General features: G+C 25.3%; 1 protein-coding gene across 2 annotated transcripts in view; it reads left to right on the forward strand.

Moving 5' to 3' along the window:
* The window catches only part of LOC111033741, a 45,052-nt gene that overhangs the window by 8,677 nt on the left and 15,058 nt on the right, over positions 1-21,317 (forward strand). For both annotated transcript variants that reach the window (XM_022314643.1, XM_022314642.1), the window contains 2 exons: positions 13,722-13,852; positions 19,608-19,816. In XM_022314643.1, coding sequence (XP_022170335.1) covers positions 13,777-13,852; positions 19,608-19,816 — 285 coding nt within the window. In that variant the 5' untranslated portion in view covers positions 13,722-13,776. The remainder of the gene's footprint in view (positions 1-13,721; positions 13,853-19,607; positions 19,817-21,317) is intronic.

Genomic DNA, 21,317 nt, shown 5'->3' on the forward strand with positions numbered 1-21,317 from the left:
TTATTCTGGTATTTCTTTTGATGGTGTTAAATTATTTATGAACAGCTTTTTACTACTTTTACATTACAAATACATTTCAAACAATTCAAAGAGAATTTTCCCAATACGCTTCTGCATAAAATATCACATCATATTACAACAAATAAACAAATAATTGGAAAGAATTAACAGTAAGCTATGGTTTCATCCCCATGAGATCTCATCGCTCAGTTTTGTGTAACTAGATTTTCCCACCATTATTTAGCCACTTGGGATTTCAGTCCAACAATTAGTTGACCGATTTTCTCTTTATTTGTGATAGATTCTATCTAATGATTAAACTTCAATTTATATGAAAAAAAAAATTGTAAATTAAATGTAAAAATATTTAGATAAAATCTCGATGAAAAAATATATTATATTATATATTGAAGCGTAAATTGAAATGTTCATCTTCCACTGGGTCCTATTACTTCTACTATTACTATATTTGTACTACTACTATTACTGTATTTCATTTTTTATTTTTTTGTTTCATATAGAAATTACTTTCTTTTGTCGTATTTAATACCAAACCGTCTACAGGATTTGTTAAACAATTTATGGGCTCACATTTAAAATAGGTGGGCTAAAACGTAATAAAAATAACAATAATGGAAAATCCCAAAAAAGATACTGAAAGAAAACAGAAGAAATAATAATATCATTGTTATTGTTTGTGTGGAAAACTTCAGTCAGCTATTGCTTTTTTATTATTAATTACGAGGAAATTAATATTTTCATATAATAATTAAAACGTTTCCTTGATCATTACTCTATAATATATAATGATGGCGTACCATTGCTAGAGATGAATTTAAATTCTATTTATTTAAGTTTTTAACATACAAAGTAAAATATTATGGTAAATAATAATTTTAATTAGATATTTTAAGATACCTATATATATTTGGGGGAAAGTTCATAGTATGATGACATTTTATCGTTTAAAGACTCCAATAGAACAATAATTTTGTTTATGTATACTTGAATTAATAAACATTTTATTTTGTATTATAATCAAAAAGAAGCAACTATTCTACCGTTTTACTTGATGGTGTATATTTAGTTATTTTTTTAACCAAAATTGGGTTATTATTTGTCTCTATATTTAGTTTATGCAATTCGAAATTTTAATATCAAATAAAATAAAATATACACATTGAACACCAAGTAAATTATATTTTATAATGTTATCCAATATATTCAATATGTATTTTCAATTAATGATCTTATACAAACATTTTTTATTGAAATTAGTTTAATTTAGTCATATTTTTAACCGATGCATTCAAATATGTAAAAAATAATATACACGTATATAGCCTGTACCCGGGTGGGTGAAGCAAGACAAGTTCTGTACAAGGCTTTTTTTTTGTTTTTTTCTAAGATTTTTATTTGTATATATAAATATATATAATGTGAATAATTATTTACTTTCTTGAACACAAATTATTTTTGCTTCTTTATAAAATTATTACCTGAAACATTTCAATCGGAACTATATATAAATAACGTTGAAGGCGTGTGTTCAATGAATAATAAATCAATCTAGTTTATTTAATTTTAATAATTTAAATATAATTAAATCGTAAGATAATTAAACACTTTGATGAACGAAAACGGAGCCAACATTAGCTGGAAGTCAATAAATTATTCATATTATTTCCAAATCGTTTTAAACTTTTAAAATAATTATTATGTTGATACTAGTATGCTGACTGTTGGTGTTTGTTTTGAATTTTTTCTTCATATAATTATGAAATTTTCGTTTATATTATAGTTTACTCATACTCATTCAGCGATCTGTTTTAAAATACATGTATGTCTGAGCTCAACATTTAAAAAAAACTTCAAAATATATCGGAAATGATTCTATAAACGGTAAGAATACATTGAAACACTTAAATATGTAAGAATGAAATTATCATACATAGATACCTAATTAATAATTGTCAACTACACGAAATGAAAACTTTTTTTTTCTAAACATGGCTTAATATTAAACTATCCGCATTTGATAATTAGTTTAAAAATATATAAGGGATCATTTGAACATTTTAGTGATTAATATTAATATTCATTAACGTTTTATAATTTTTAAGAATAATCCGAGTATAATTAATACTACATCTAATTTCACATACTATTTATTTTATATTTTTTTAAAATCATTTTTAACGACTTTCAATTCTTTATAATATATACATTTTATTCAGAAACTACTAAAAAATTTAAATTACTGAAAATGTGGTCCTTAACTCTTAAGTATACTTCAAAATTCCAAAAATAAGAATTTGAATAAATTAATTTATAAAAATAAAAATGGGGGTGTGTTTCATACTTGGTGAATCACCATGTATATTATGTTTGATGTTTTTATCACAAAATTGTGCTAAACAAATTGTTATTAGATACTATAAAAATACATTTATGATTTATGAAAATGTAATTGTGAATTACGATAAAAAAAGATTTGATTAACATAACCTGAAAACCAGTATTATTTTTAATTTCACGATTTATTTTATTACAAAATAATTAAAAACTTTTTTGGCCGTTCGGTAAGTACTAAACATACTCGTTCGTTAACTGTACATATGTGTGTTGTTGTGTAATATTTTAGTATGAAAATCAATTATCCAACTGATATAACTTTTCAAATTGAATAGTTATGTACCTATAATTATTATGTATAATATTATAGATTAATCAGTGACATCGTAGTTTCATTCATGTTTTTGGTCATCAAGAATTGTTTTTCAGCTATACAGTCATGACATCATGTTTTTCAAGAAAATAATATTTCCGACTAAAGTTGCTTATTTCCAAGTACCTACACATTTTTTTTAAATGAATCGTTTGTATTTTAGTTCCTGAAAGAAACGAAAAAGCTATTGGTTTTGCGATGTCTTTTTTTTTATTGTGTGTTATTCCTTATTATTTAATTTTAACGAGCTTCGCTCAGTATCATTTTTTGAATTCAATGATAATAATATATCCTTAACATTTGTTTTTTTTTTATATTTAAGTCTTTATTTCGTAATATTGTAGTGAATCTTCAACAATAATATTTTATTTCATCGGGTTGTGTACCTCAAGACCAAGCTTATTTGAATAGCGGACAATCAAAGAGTTATGTATACAATACATTATGTCCGTTAAACGTTGTATAATTATTATTATAGAATAAATTGCGCAAAATAACGATTATTATGAAGTGTCTTGATACTTTATTATATTATACAAGTAGCCGTACTGTAATTAATGTTCTGGGAAAAACGCCGGTGTGAGTGTGACAAAGATAGGTCGAATATCGACCAACAGTACAGATTATTATTGTATAGGTAGGTAGAGATAATTATTACACAACGCAGTTCATCAAGCATGCTCACCCACTATTTTCCCAATTAATAATTAATGTATTCAAATTCTTGAGACATTTGTACTAGGTACCTACTTAAGGAGATCCCTGTGGTGATACCAACTTAATTTTTCAACTGATACATTGAGAGTACAACCTTTTTATATGTAAATTATTAAGCTAGGGATTTTTTGAAAATGTTGACGTTTCTAAATCAAAATTTGATTCTGAGTTCAAATGTATACACTATAAGGATTGTGTACTTGAAAATGGCCTAAAAAAAATATAAAATTGAATATGTAAAATTGGATCTAGTATTTATTATACTCGGACTATTCTTACAAATTATAAAACGTTAATGGATGTAAATATTAATTTCTAAAATATTCAAATCATCATAGCCATTATATCTGCTCAAACCTATTACCATAAAACTATTATCTCTGAGCACACAACGTCGAATACCTCCAAAACTACTGGTTTGAATTTCAATTTAGATAGGTACATCGAAATTTCCAAAAAAGTATTTTGATTAACAATTTAAAGAAAAAAGAGTGGTTTTCGTTAGAAAAAAATGAAGTTGGTATCACCACACTTCTCGCTTGGTATACAAAAAATAATTTTAAAATTCATAAATGTATTTAAAAGTTCCAAAAATCAGAATATTGATAACTATATTGTGAAGGAAAAAGGGAAAAAGGGAGTGTGTATGCTTTGTGAATCACTCTGTATAGCAATGATTATATTACACTTATTTTCGATTAAATAAAACGACCGCCTTACATTTTTTATAATACTTTGTAATTGTAATTTGTAAAATCATCGATCTATATGAATCATAATAAATAGACGTACCTATATGTAATTAATAATTTTTCGTACAGAAATATAGTTAAATAAATGTGTGTAAAGATTTCAATATTATGTTAAAATGTTAGTATACATTAGTACAAGTTTCACGAATGTAGGTAATTTATTCAGATTATCTATTAAACGGAAAATTGTTTTTGTTTCAGTCAGTACAAATGTATTGTTTTCTGAGTTTCATAAAAACGTTCAATATTGATTTTAATTTCAAATATGCACACAAATATTAATTTAAAGAGATCAATTTGCACTACGAAACCATAAAACTCGATATTTATGGGTTTCCTTATGTGTCACAACATAAGTGGTTTTTTTTCATCTGACTTAACATAAATTGGCTTTACTATAAGTGTATTTTGATTTTCGTCGTATTCATTTTAATTTTTAATTAAATATATAATTTAAAATGTTAGTTTTATTTAATAATATAATTTTACAATGCATTATACAATCAATTTTAAAAGACAAAATCCTAAAGAAGTATAGTTCCCTCATTTTTTCTTCTTATAATTTATAATGATGAACTATTTTGAATTCTTAAATATCATTATTTTCTGATCTGTTCGTACAATTTTTTTTTAGAACACTAGAAATAAACGTGCAAAATACTTAAGTTGACTTTTTGGGTAATTACAGAAAACATAGATAAAAATAAAATTAACGAAATAAAAGTTTTATAAGAAAAATCAAATAAATTTGTGTTAAACAAAAACATCTAACATCAAGTGTATATGACAAAGGTGCGTTATTCAGATTTACATTAGTTTCTATGAACATACTATTCATATAATTGTAAGATTAAATACAAACCGTTTATGATCTCGAAAAATACTTCAGGATTTAACCACTAATAATTAAATTTTAATATATTTATCATTCAAGCGTAACTAAGATCAAAATTAAGGGAGGAATTAAAGTAGTGGAGTGGACACACTTTATAGTTTGCAGTCCAACACTGACATTGAGCTTTTCCGGTTATTTGTTCTTGCAAGAGTGGTGAGCATTTAAGCAACACGTAATGCCATATTCTTAAATGCATAACTGTCTTCTACAGTTCAAATAATAATGGTCAAGATAAAAATTAATTCACTACTAAACAATTTAAAGGGACTACCCACTTGAGTTTCTTAAAAATATGTATATTTTCATGTCAACAACTTTTAAGGGGCTCTGAAGTGTTTTGTAAGTATTATGTCCTAAATCCCATTTAATTGTGCCTATGGACTGTCATACATTTGATTGGAAAATTTCTTCACGAATGTCGTCCATACATATATTATGCAATAACTATTCAACGAGTTTTTTGTATATGAATAAAAGTATTTCAAAATTGTTTGTACACATAAATCCTAAATAAACCTTTGTTTTCAGTCGTCAATGTTTCCGTAGGGCCTGATAAATAAATTATATCATACATAGTAACCTAGTTCGATCTATAGAAAATGAACTACAATTTTAACAAAAAGATACAGTACGTAGTACGTATGCTCTGGGGACAAGTGTGATAAACAGATAGGACGAGTGTTGATTGGAAAGAATGACATACTCCCACAGAGAATTGTATATTCTTGACACTTTTCTAATATTCTAGTATAATTTATTCAAATTATAGTTTACTTAAACCAGTTTCAAAAAATCACTTATTCATGCATGTATCCTATACATAAAAATGAAAAAAGTTTTAAATAATAGAATATTATTAATTCTAAACGTAAGCTATACAGTTCCTACCTAATAATTTAGATTTTATGAAAGCGTAACACTATACATGTAAAATTAAATTTAAAAAAACAACAAAATAAAATACATTATGAACTGTTTTATTACAAACATGGAATAAAATCAAAATAAGAATACAAATTTATATTGGTTGGTAATAAACTTTTGTGACACGAAAATAAAATGTATGTAAATACTATACAAATATTGAAAGGTGTTCTGTATCTCATAATATACAGTAAATATATTAAATTGTATATCCAACAACATGCATAAGTAAAATGTAGCAGTATTTATTATTTTATGTGCTCAAAGTAAAGCATATTATATAGTAGCTCAAATTGTGAAAAAGGAATAACTGAGTAAAATTAAAATAAATATTTCTTGAATAATGAAAGTTAATATAGTTTCTATCTTTACAACCTACTCCACAATTGGAACTTTTAAGGAGGCTTTAATGATTTTTTTATCATACCAACTTTCAGCTTCCACTCATCATATTATAAGAAGTTCTTACTAGAATAAAAACTATTCTCATTCCTTTGATATTTTTTTGTATTTTTTTTTTAAATTATATACCAACATGCTTTTTTTTTATTAAGTATACACTTAATATGAACATTTAACTTAAATACTAAATACAATTGTTGTTTATTATTTACTAATTTAAAAACTCTTAAATAAAACAAAACTTACATAGATGTAAGCTTCGATGCCAAAAAAATTATAAACAAATTAAAATCAACACATTTAGCGCATACAAATTTAAAGGTACTCATAGATATTTAAACTAAATCATTACATTTTTCTTTCTGATAATTAATTTTAATTCTTAGTTTACAAAACATTTCAAACTGTAAATTAAATTATAGTAGAAAGGGATCTCCTTGTATGAAGTAAAAACGACAAATTTAATGAAATTATTAAGCCAAGACGTGATGAAGTTGTACAATCTGAAGAGAAGAAACTAACATTGTCTATCTACTTCATTAAGAATATGTCAAAATTACCATTATTTTTAAACAAAATCTCAAAACTTTGCAAAATAAATGAAAAACCTACCTATAGTTATTAGGTATTAAAATATAATAAGTAATGTAATACAATTATATAATATAATAGACAATATTTAATTTTGTTTCTCTCAAACTAAAAACTATATTTCTTCTATAACCAATAGCAACCATTTATAAACAAAAACTACCTTCTTAAATCAGAAAATCCCTGTTTGAGCATCTCCACTGGTTGGACCTACCGGGTCCAGTTGTGAATCTAAATCATCCTGATTCCAGGGTACCACTCCAACACCAATAAAATTTCACCATAATCGGTCCTCCTTAAGCAGGCATAAAATACAGACAGACAGACAGACAGACAGACAGACAGACAGACATTTTGATATATAATATATATAGATACGGATTTCAACCCCAAAATCAAAATTTAAAAAAATTCTTTTTTAATATTCTGAGAAATTTCAATATCAATCCACCCTCAAAATGTCAAATCAATAGCTCTAATAGGTTCTGCTCTGCGTTGATTATGAATGTCACTAAGGTCACTCAGGACAGTCTCATTTATATAATATAGGTACAGATTGACAGATTGTACACAGCCGTTTATTTTATAAATACAATTTTTAATATAAGTTTGTAGAAAAGTATGATGATTTAAAAGCGTAAAATAAATGAAATTCTTTAAAATGTAAATAGATTAATAAAAACCATAACAATTTGAAGAAAAAAAAATATTTGAATCTATTAAAACAGTTAAACTTTTTTTTAAGTTAGATACCTCTATTAGAAAATACTTAATATGTATATTATATTAAATTTGTATTCATAAATGCCAATTCACGTGTATTAATTATAGAGTGCATTTTTAAATACTCATAAGCATAGCACATAATAAAAAGATTATAAAAAAAAAATAGTAGTTTATACTCGATTTAATTATTTTCAATGTTAAAATCAATCAATAGTTTGTTCTAAATTAAATTGCTCGGAAAAATAAACAGAGACATTTTTCTAGGTCAAAAATAGCAATCGGCTGCTATAATATCAGATGACATATAATTTATGTATTACATTCGTTTACTATAGCCAATGATACTACCAACATACTATAGATTTCGTAAGTCCCTTTTTAGGATTTGCATAAATAACACTCAACACTCTTGTATAATTAAAATTGCACTCAGCATAAATCCATTTTTAGAAGTGCACACTAGCCCAAAAAGTATTTTCCAGTGAAGTTATAAAGGCTTTTGTCAACCACATAGAATGAAAGAGATTTAAAGCAATGCCATTAAAGCCTGATGACATGGCTACAATAAAGGACACGTTGTGGTCGCAGACAATTTTGTAAGCTCCTACATGCCGAACATTAGTATAGTTTTAAAATATTCAAATTGTAAGATAATGGATAGAGATTTATACATTAGGTTTTAATGATAAGAGGTATATAAATTAATAATATGACTTGTTATCAAACAATTGTAAGATAATATACATAAAGGTGATAGAGAAAATATTTTTAAAATAACATGATATTGTTTTTTGGTAAGACATCTTTTAACCCATTATGATTTATAAATTTAAATAAATACATAAAAATACCTTTTGTAATAATTAACTTTAATTCATCTTTAATAACAAATAACAATCAGATAATAAAAGCAGCATTTCTTACATAAAGAAGCTAATAGCAAATAGAAATGCCTCTATTAAAATAATCAAAATTGTGATCCTGAAAACAAAAAAACGATATTATTAAATTAGTCATTTGTATACCAATATAGTATTCTAATTATATGTTGCATTGAATATGATACAGTAAACGTACCATAAAAATTTAATTTTACATTGAGTACATTTTTACAACACTAAATTCTTTAAGTATTGAATAAATTAAAAGAAAAAGTTGAATAATTTATTTCTGTTTTCAAATACAAAAACAGCTAAGAATTTGGAAAATGTGTGGGTGTAAATTACTATCCGAATATATACAAAGCTTTTGGAATGAAATTAAAATCTCTAAAGAATTATCCAAAAAAAAATTAACTTAAACCCAATTATGATGAAAATCTAAAAAGCCAAAGTTTCAAAAGTTTGAAATAATGTCGGTATATACTAACAAAATCAAATGGTATTTTTAACGATATTAGGAGAAAAAAGCTGTGATCGTCACTTTTCTATAAGATGATTTTCAGAAATAAAAACATGTTAAGCCTAAAAAATTATTTGTTACAAAATTGTTAGCAGTAGTTTTAAATTGTAACAATACATTACGTATCTATCTACTCTTATATTCAAAACTGAAAACGGGCATCTAAAATTTAGGCGGAGAAAAGCGATTTCCATATCAATGCATCATAACTTTTTTTTAAATCTGAAAAATCATGTACCATTATTTTTCATTATTGGATATACTGCATTTTCTAGCTCTATGGTTTCTATTTTTTTATAATCCTCAATATATATTTATACTAAAATATTAATAGTGTTGATTAATTGCCACATAATATTTGTTATTTGTTGAAATTAATTAAAGTCGAAACAAATACCGATTAGATTTTTTTAAACCTAAAATTTGTCAAAAAGTCATATCCATTTCACTGCTCTCAACAGAAATATCACTTAAAATTAAATATTAAATAATAGGTATCGTGTTTTACAATGTTATATTAGTACCATTTTAGTTGAATTGCCATTGAAGTAGAAAAAAATATGAACGAAAACGGCCTATTGTTTAAAGCGGTAAAGGTGACGTTCGTGTTTATGGTCGTAGGACATTAGGTTACCAGGAAGGTTGTGGAAAGGGGTGGGAGAGATTGGCAAAAACAAGAGTCGCGTAGATGTGAAGTCATTAAAAACAACGGCTATTATGCATTTCACCGGTCGCGTGCCAGTAAGTATAGTGTTCGTACACCCTATTCACTATTGCACCTACATAGCCAATGGCCGACGGGTGGGAAGTTTAAGGCAGACTTTCCTTCTAAACAATGAAAAGAAAAAAAAAGTAGAAGGAAATCATTTCTCGTGCACGGCGAGGGGTAATTTGGCTAACCCCAGTAATTTATTGGAGGTATTTCACCTAATATTAAGTCGAACCGACACCTTACACCTATATTCAAACCGACCATAGGCGTGGTTTAATACTGATGATAAATTGTTCATGCATTCAAAAGTAGAGGAATACTCGAGACTTTATGATATTTTTGAATGGATTATTACGAGGGAAATAATTACATAGATTGAAAGTTAATGGGGTATGCATTTATATGTGTCATGATCTTTTTTCTTAAAACTTGAACTACACAAAATTGAATTGAGTAATTTATGCTTTTATTATTATAATTATTTGTATTCGTTTAATGTTTATAGCTGTATAAATGTATAATATACATTATACTTAAATTATAATTTACATTTATATCTACTACGTTTACCTAATTACCTACACTAAATTCGTATTTATTTTAATATAGGAATAAATTCCTTAGAGAACTGCCTGAAAGAAATAAAGCGTATTTATCATAAAAAACTAACTCTTAACTTATTTAAAATAAGTAGATAATAAAAAATAATAATAAATAATAGGTATCTATAAATCCCAAGTATTGGTTTCGCCTATCAATGTCTTCCAGGATACTCAAAATACATAAAAATGTTCTATTATTATTATTACTAGGCATTATTAATATTATTGACGCATGCCTGTCTGCCTGATTAGTACTGATTAATACACCCTACATCGACAAACTAGTCTCTGAAAAAGCCAATTATTTAGTTTCTTAAACTTCAAAAATATAGAATTTGGGGCATTCAGCATAACTAATGTTCAAATTATTCTATGAAATCATTATTTGTTACTAATGAGTTCTTAACAATCAAACACAATATTTACAGCTAGTTGTTAAAAAGTATAGTTTATTTACAAGACCATAAACTTGGATGATATACAAAAAGAAGCGATCCAATCAATGTACTTCTACTGATCAAAATAAAATTATATGTAAAGTGTTTGTCAATTTAGCATATTTCTGTTATTGGAGAGATCTCCTCACCAGTGACCTTTTTGTTTACAGGAAGATTAAATGGGATAAAAAAGCCAAAAAGAGAAATAAAAGATTAGGATTGTTTCGGTAACTAAAATTAAGTCGTTCGAAGATGTTGAAACAAAGAAATGTAATTATTTTTTGAGATAAGATTGTTTATTATATAATGTAGTCAGGGATAGACAAAATAAACAATTTTTATAGGTACTTTGAATACAAAATATGAATTCCGTAGGTATTTAAAAAGTAAATTAAAACATTTGCATTCGTATTAGGAGAAATATTGCTGCTCAACTGCTTAACCTAACCATTTTAGTCTGGTATCGATACTGTTAAAATTATTGTGAAACTATATGAATACGACCTGTAGGTATAGTGTTAGAGTGTTATAATAATAATAATAATAATTAGAGTATTTATTATGTTAACCAATTATAATTGATAATTAACAATATCCTATATTATTCACTAAATTAAAAAATATTATCAGCTTTTAAAAGTATTAACTTTTTCAGTATTTTCTAATTTATTAGTTTGAATTAATTGCATGCATTGAGTTATTCCAGAAAATTAAAATTTGTTTTCAATATAACTATAAAGACAATAAAGAGCCGATAATATTTTTGGTCCTTTTTCTTAATTTAGGACATTTTTTAATAAGTCAATAATAACTTAATAAATTATTACATATTGATGTACATTACTTCAATTTTATTAACATAATATTTACATACAACAATATAAATATAACAAATTCATAATTAAAATGTCATACCTACGATTTTTACTTAAATTATTAAGCTCATTAACAATTGAATCTAATAATAAATATCAACTTAAGAACTTACTTATTGTTCTATAACTGTTAATTTATTTATTGTTTATTTTTTTCACAATACTTAAGTCCAATAAAGTATGATTATTTATTTTTCAAATAGTCCGTGCGGCCGAGGGTCATTTAAAATACAATTTATATTTGTATATAATTATGTCTATGTACTCATTCTATTTTGTTTAAATAATAAAATTCTATCAGAAAAATCCTACTATACAGATATTAATGCACTTAATTAAAATTAAATCAAGCTTTTGATAAACCAAATTGAATAGATCTACAGTCACGCCGTCAAAAAATGAACTAAGTGTAACCTTCGTTGAAATTATAACAATTAAATTATAATTTTTGTGACTCGCGACCATCGGTGTAATAATTAAATAGTTCAATAAAATAAAAAAATCAAACATTAATCAATTAATAGTATGAATATCGATAGCAAAAATTAAAATTGAAAAAATATTCAACGCGAATTCTCAGTATTTAATTTTTTGTCATTGGTGAATTTTAAGAAACTCTACTCATTTTAATAGTAATTAAGATTTTTTCCATGTAGAATATATCTTATAATTTTTTCAACTTTTTGTATTATTGAATGTTTTCCTTTCTATTTTAAGATCCGATTTTAAGTGGCACGAATTTCATTTTAATTTTAAATTAATGTGAGATATAATGCTGGTACAGTTTGTCAGTGTTGTTGATTATGGTAACATTTTCATAATAGTTCCGTGTGTATAACAAACAACAGAAACGTTAAATTTCCAAATCACATACAATTTAATCCCAAAGCCATATAGTGTAAACCAATACCTTATCTTATCACGGAATTTAGTATAATATTACATAATATTAAACAGAAGTAATAATAAGTCCCAACTACCAACAAATATTAACTAAATCTATCTCCAAAACATATTTTTTTATTATTTATGATTTTTAGACTTTAGTCAACTTTTAGCCATTATAACATGATAATAGGTTTTTACACGCAAATTTGAAAAATATTGCACGTTATATTTTTTTTTTTATATAAATAATATCACGTAATATTTTTTTTTATCACATAATATTTTACCGAAAATTACATTTTAAACGCATAATCAGATAAAATGTGTCCCCCTTATTCCAGGACTTAAATTTCAGGGTTCCAATTACAAAATGTCAGTTGGCACCCCCCGTGAGTACGATTATGAACTTTTCAATACCCCGATTTTTTAAATTTAAATGCATATACAATGAAATTTTTTAAAATTTTCCAAAACTAGATTTTTTTGCTTAGACACTCGTAACATTGATGTTGTAAAGTTGAATTTTAAAACAAAAATGATAAATCATCGAATTCAAAAAACAATTCGGAACGGAACTCTTTCACAACAATGCTTAATATAATGTCTTTCAATAACACTCCCCTCTAGTTTTCTTTACGCTTATAAAAATATTCAAAGGATCATCGAAACTTAAATTTCAATCGATTTAGAGTTGTACTTGAAATCTTTTGGGTACATTATCTTCTACCCCAAAAAGTATATTTGAGATGAGATTAATTTAAATTTAAATAACGTCGTAGAAAAAACCAATACATTATTTGATACGCTAGAAATGAAATACTTTAAACCCTAAAATAATGTATATTTCATTTTAAAAGTAAAATATGATTTTTAAATGTGTAGAAAAATAAATACAGGATACTGAATGTATTTAAAATTAATGTATGATAAATAAACAATAATAATTGTATATAAATGTTGTCCATCTAAAGTATTAGCATACGTTGAATAATTGCATTATTTGCTGAAGTAAGCTTTCCTTAAGTATTATTTAATAAGTATCTTATTATTTTTATTAAAAATATTTTACAGAAAATGAGATGGAGAGAATAAAAATACCGTGATTCATTTTAAGCCTAATTTGAAGATGGGTGAATGTAAATCAACTACAAAAACTACATCTGTTATGATGGCATTACTATTTTTGATCATAGATCCTTGCGGTAAGTAAAAACTAATAACTGTTGTCATTAAAATTTATTTAAGTATATATGTATAATCCTTTTCGAGTTTTTACTTGTTATGTATGTCTAATAATTAAAAATATATACTATACGAGTACGTATAATATGGTTCATCTCTGAAATTATGTTTAATAGAGTATTAGAATATAATAAAAAAATTAAAGTTCAAATCACCAAAATGCTTCTTATTTTAACGGAAAATAAATTGTTGGATTAATTCATATTTTCTGATATATTCACATAAGGTTTTGGAAAACCATATAGTATTCCATGCACGATTCAACGTACGAATGTTGAATTTAAAATAGTCAATCAGAAAATTATCAATTACCTACCCTTACACAAAAGAGAAATAAAAATTTTAAAATTAATACTATAACTATTGTAGGATATTACTAGAATTTAGCAAACATTCTGTACCTTGTATCTATATTATATTATAATCAAAAATATTAAAGTAATATCAACAAATACATTTACAATAATGTTATAATTTATAAATAAACAAAATATATTATGATAAAATAATTGAAGTTTTCTTTTCTTTTCAATAATTAATAATCACCTATATACCTGAGTACTTGTTTCCTAGTTCTTTTGCATTCACATTTAAAATTTAGAATAATAGATACAATTTATAAAATATATAAATTATTATTATTTATTATGAATCTATTCTAAATCTAAACTAAAACATGCTTCTACAAAATTAAACTAAATCCTTGAAATCGACTCTTCTAATTTAATAATTGATCGTATTATTTTTATACTGTGTAGGTTTGACTAAGGCTTTAATATTTATCAACCAAATTATAATTAAATTAAATAATAACTTTAATCGATGGAATGATACATTTTAAAAAGGTAGGAAGTACATTACAACATCATTCAGCCCAGCCCACCGTTTTTGGCAAGCCATACAAAAGCGAGTGTCGTGTTAAATTTTAAAGTGACTTATCCGATTTGAAAACAAATCTGAACCAAACTCAGTTTACAACAATGATTATGTTGTTTTAAAACTTTAAGGAGAAATTCCATGTATGACTCGTGGACTACATTGGTATTATGTAGCGTAGGGTGATATTTCAGCTATCACTATTGTCCGTTTACTTTTTATACGTAAATATATTGTTGTGTAATATACTAATGTAATAATAAAGTTCTAGTGCAAGAAAGTTGAAATTTGCCATTTTCAAAGTACATTTATACGACCACAAAATATCTATATTACTTTTTTCATTCGTGATTTGAAATTTCTAATATTTCACTCAAATTTTGATATTTTTCATTCAAAACTTTTTTTAGTAGTGTAGGTTACCAAATAAGTCGAATATTTTTTATTTTCATTCTTTATTGACGGAAAGAACTCCACTAGAGGAGTTTACAAAATAATCTGTATATAAATACGTCGTGTATTACACACAATTAACATTAAAAAAAAAAAAAACTAACAAACAAAACTATAGCTAGAACCAATTACATAACAATTAAATTATTCATAAACAATAAGCATATCGTAACATGAATTTTTAACTGTAATTTACAATCGCAACTGAAATTTACTTCCATAGTATTTCTTATGGTCATCAGTATAATTGCTGGTGATAATCGTAAATAATTCTTAAAAATATTATTAATTAAAAAACTATTTTAATTTCTTGTAGATTTATTATTTATTCGAAAATTTAATTGCTCCAACAAAAAAAAAACAATATATGAAATTGTTAAATAATTTTGGTAAAAATTTTTAGTTGAGGTTCTTACACTCATCTTTCCTTTGGTGATTCTGAGTTATAACGATAATATGTCATTATACTCTGTATGTCGTGGGGGTTCATCTTTTAATTTTAAATATAAGAAACTGAGAAAACGATTTTGGACTGCTTCAAGATTTTGAGTTGTACAAATTTTATCTGAGTTCTAAATAAAAGAGAAATATTCTAAATATGATCTAACAAATGTAAGATAAAAATTTCTTAAAGCTATTTGCCAAAATGTAAACATTAAGAAGGCTTTATTTGTTACTTTTTCCAATATGAGTGTTGGATCATAGTTTAGACTGTTTAAAGCACATGAGTGTTCTTAAAAAATTTGATGTAGTAAATCGTCGATCTTTTTGAAAACCATGTTGAACATAATATAAAAATATGAATAGGATATTGTTTTATTCGTTTCATTTGAAAATACTTTAGGTACCTAGTATATTGAAATATTTTAAATAAGGCGGTAGTTTATTACGGAAGAAGGATCACATTTCTTAAAGATTGGGAAAATATATATACTGTTTTTCAAGTTGAAGGAAATATACCAGATTTTAATGACTGATTAAATAGAAAAGTTATAAGAGGTGCAAGAATAAAATGACTTTCACACACAAATTTGACTGACAAATTATCAGGGCCCATCACCAAGTTTGATTATAAACTATCGAGTTCATCAAAGACGTATGTAAGTTCTGTCTTAATATTATTAATACAGAAAGATATTAAATAGTCTGAGTGACCAGTGGGCAGTGGCAAACTTGATAGGGGTTCTTTGTATAACTACACTCGAAAAAAATACCAAAAATAGTTGTTAATCGGTAGTGTGCTTTAAGATTTTTTTGTCTTTAAAAAATTTCCAAAAGTATTTAGGATTATATTTTATAGAATTTTGTACATAGTTTTGTAGATAGTGAGTACACAAAAGATAATTAATTTTAATATTTTTTTTATGTTTTGATAACAAAGCTAAAAAATATTTTTTTTTAATTAATTATTTTAAAAAAAAATTGAAGAAAGCCATTTTGTGGAGTTAATTTTTCTGAAAATATTAATGTTTCAACATTTAAATTTTATTAATCTCTAGATTTTCAATGATTTTTCTAGTTTTGAGAAAAACTGAGAATTATTTGACACGTCCGTCCTACCAAAGTCGTATCTTTGATTATGGTCATAGTCCATATATCATTAATATGGTAGGACGATGTCAAAAAATTCGCAGTTCTTCTCAAAACTAGAAAAATTATTAAAAATCAGGAGATTAATGAAATTGAAATGTTAAACAAATAGTGAGTTCTACAAAATTGCTATCATCAATTTTTTTTTTAAATAATTAACTAAAAATTATATTTTTTAACTTTTTAACCAAAACATAAAAAATTAAAACATGAATATTATTTGTAGTGCTTGTCAATGTGAGTCTTAATAAAAAAAACAGAATCATGAAATCTCCATTATTTCAGGAGATATCGCAATGGGTAAATCCGCACGGGACACCCTGTAGTCACTATCCCTAATTTTTTTTAAATTTGTTAAAGTTGAAAAATTTAATATGATCTGAAAAAAGATAAGATTAAAAGCTTAGATGACACAAGTTTTTTTTTCAATATTACATTTTAATTCGTGGCTTAATCATATAGGAAAATTAGAATGATAAGAAAATATGAATGTATTGGAACATAATCATTCAAAATTGAAAAATGTAACTTATGCTAGAATTTATACCTTTATTAAATAATTTTTTTTTTGTTTTTTTTATTGAATTAACTATTAATATCCAAAATAACTTTAAAATCAAAAAAAATCATATTTTCCATACCTTACTGTCATGTATTGGTTTTACAATAAAGAGTGTTTTTGTACATTTTTATCACTTTTTAGAGCAATCAAAATGCTTCAATCTTAAACTAATTGGTACTTTTAGGGATAAAAACTAGAAACCTTAAATATTTAAAATATTAAAATACCTATTTCTAATACTATATTCAAAATATTAGCATTTTATAGACATTTTTTTTAATTTATTGATTTTTTTTAAGCTACTTATAGATATTTGAAATTTTAATTTTGACAAAGTTGGATATTTAAACGAAAATAAACGATACGAGTACCGAGTATACTCCACATTTAGAGGCCTAGATTTTAGCCTGTTATCTTTTGAAATACTTTTGCAATCTCATAAATTGTTAGGTAAATTTTAACTTTTCAAGTACGTAAATACGTTTTATATTCAACTAAATATGAATAATTAAATGATATTACCTACATTCCAATGTTGAAGAACTTTGATGTCCACACCGTAAATGATAAAAAGACTCAAGAAAATTCGTACCTAGTTATTCTCCTTTGATAAAAATGAACTGATAAATGCTCGATAACATTTCGATGCTTTCCTCTATCCAAGCAGTTGCAGCGAGTAATGAACGCTATCTTATTAGCTGACGCCATCACTAATGCCCATAGTTACCACTCACCAGTTGCCACAGTTTCGTGCTTGTTTTCTGACCTAATTCCTTTACTCATTCAAATTTTATGCTTTTAACCATCGCAATGGTTTTATGATTTTTAATACAATTAATAAGTTTTTAGTGACTTACAGTAAGAAAACATATGTACGAATCAAAACGAAAATCCTGGTGGATGTTATAATTTATACTTTATAACAATTAACAACCATTTTAATTGTTCATATTATCGATGGATTACACTAAAATAAGTTATAAATTATAATAATATAGTATAGAGATCAAAACTTTCAAAACATTATTAAAATTAATTACAATCTATAGATACTTAAACATCGTATACCTATTATAAATATTAAATTTATCTCAGATTACACGTATTTTGTAAAGCGTAATTAAGCGTTCATTAAAAAAGCTTAAATTGTTGTATATTGAAATCATATAATAGAGATTTTAATTATCAATTGACATAACTTGTGCTATTAAAAACAGAAAAAATACAAAAATATTGAATCATGGATAAATATTAATCCTCAAAAAATATTTAAATTATACAAACATAACATACAAAAAAAAATTTTTGATGCTTATTGTAGTACCCATTTTTGGACTTCAAAACAAATACTTCATCATTCAAAATACATTTTACATTAAGAAACTGCACAAATAATCAATTTGAATGAGTAAATATCGATAAAATAATGAATAGAAAATGCATGCTATTAACATATTTTAGTATGAGTAATTCACCCTTAGAAATTACCCTTGAATATTTTCTTCAAAACTTAAACATATTGTTCTTATTAATATTATATTTGTTTTAAGATTTTATTTTACCAGCAAGTTATTAAACATGAAATAAATTATTTGATACTACCTATTCAATATAAATGTATTAAAATTTATAAAAACATGTTATAATGCGTCGTTAACAATTCTCGTTGAGAATAGAGTTTTTAAAAAAGTAATGTGTCTACATAAAATGATTTTAAAAACACTTGAGAGCAATACAAATAATTAATTTCCTGAAAATACAAATTTGATGTAAACACAAGATACATACAACATCATGGTTAAAAATATTATTTGTTTTTGATAGTCTTATGAGAATATAAGAATAGTTTATTATTATTTAATATATCAATAAATATACTTAATTATTTAAAATTAATATGGTTGCAACAAAATATAATTTGATTCCTTTAATTACTTAAAAATAGTAGATAGAGGCATTTCAATATTTAATTAGAAAACTATTTTAACTTAATTTTAAAAAATGTTCTGCGCATTGTAACCGTTCAGTTATACTCACCAGTAAATACCAGTAAATACCCACCTATAGTACAGATTAATCTCAGGTAAATGGGTACCACTCTATAGGTAATTTTACTAAGGATTATTATTATCCAAATATTGAAATGATTAAAATTCATAATCTATAATGATGATGCTTTGTCACGACACGATTACAAAAATTGTCTCCTCAATTTATAATTGTTTGTAATTTAGAAATTGGTGAAGCAGTTCAAATGCTTGGTGTAAAGGTGCCTGCATACATATTTATGGGAGACTCTGTACAATTATTTTGTGATTATGATATGCAAATGGACAAATTGTATTCAGTTACCTGGTACAAAGACAATGAAGAGTTCTATCGGTACGTTCCAACATCCAACCATCTCAAACACAGTTACAATATGGACGGTATCACAGTTGATGTAAGTATTTCATATTTTGCGGTCATTCGACATTTAAAGTTACAAAAATAGTAAATATTACATTCAAGGTACATCATTTTCATGGATACACACATAGTAATAATATTTTTTTTTTTAATTGAACTTAAGCTCGGCGACTAAAGCCATTAGCTGTTGTAAGGGTTATGAACTGTGGTAGGAGTAAGGTTGGTACGGTAGGTTGTTTTTACGATTGTTACGCAAACACGTGTATGCGTGGCAATGTTTTTAATTACTATGAACCCGGGTGGTCACCCATCCGGGAGTTAGTAGCCGTTACTTACTCCCATTCGCATTCCGCAACTGGTAGCAGCCAACGCGCCACCCCAAGCCACAATAATAACATTAAAACTATTAATACACCTTAAATTATCATGATCAAATTGTATGTTATGGTTATTGGCACGGTATATAATAATATACCGTGGTTATTGGTTATTCATTTAAATATATTTTCACTAATTATGACAAGAACAAATATGGAATACTCTCATTTTTTTAATTCAAAGAAAGATTAAGAATGAATAACTTTCATTATAAAACATCATTCACCAAATGATCATCAGTTATTAGCGTCAGACACTCGTGAATGGATAACACATAAGTTGTATACTTCTAAAAGTTAAATAATACTATAAAAATAACAATAAGATTTGAGTTTACATTTTTAGTATCTCATCACTAACAGTATTAATATTTACTTGTAAGTCAATTATTAGTTAAAACCACTTAAAACTAATATGTCGAAAATGTTATACTTAAAATAAAAACTCAAATCCATAAAATGTTAAAATTGAGAATACCACAATCAGCTATAGAAATTGTAATATAATCGCTACTTTAAACATATCAATGCTCTTATGATGTTATTGACAATTTCTACTCCCTTACACTCATTGTACATTTTTTTAGAGGGTAATGAAGATGGATTCTTTACAATATTTAAAAAAAATAAAAGGGGAAAAAATTACATTTTTATAAATTAATCACAAAGTCAAATACCTATTCCTACTGTTTTCTTAACCCTTTTTCTTATAATTATCATATACCACCATAAATAACTCATTGTACCATTTTCGAATGCATTACATATTTTAATTCTACGTAAAAATAAAAAAAAAAATTTTAAAGTGTAAATGAAAGGAGTGGATTACCTACACCACGAAATTTGTGGTATGCAACTCAGCTAATCTAAAATTTAAAATTTGCACACAAAAATAACCATAACCATAGTTCAATAATTAATATTTATACTAATATTTATAAACTTTTTATTAAAATGTTATGCTTCAAATTATGACATTGAAGATAATATAGTTTGGCGTCTAAAATTCAAAACTTGATAATGGGTTTACCAATAAACAAATAGGAGAAAGTATCAGTACTAAAAATATTTAAATTGCGTGTGACTTATATTTTTCAACAATATAATTCTTATCAAAATAATGAGTATTCACTGAAAAAAAATCCTATTGTAGGTGTA

This window comes from Myzus persicae, unplaced genomic scaffold (genome assembly GCF_001856785.1).
Source record: "Myzus persicae strain clone G006 unplaced genomic scaffold, MPER_G0061.0, whole genome shotgun sequence".
NCBI lineage: Eukaryota > Metazoa > Arthropoda > Insecta > Hemiptera > Aphididae > Myzus > Myzus persicae.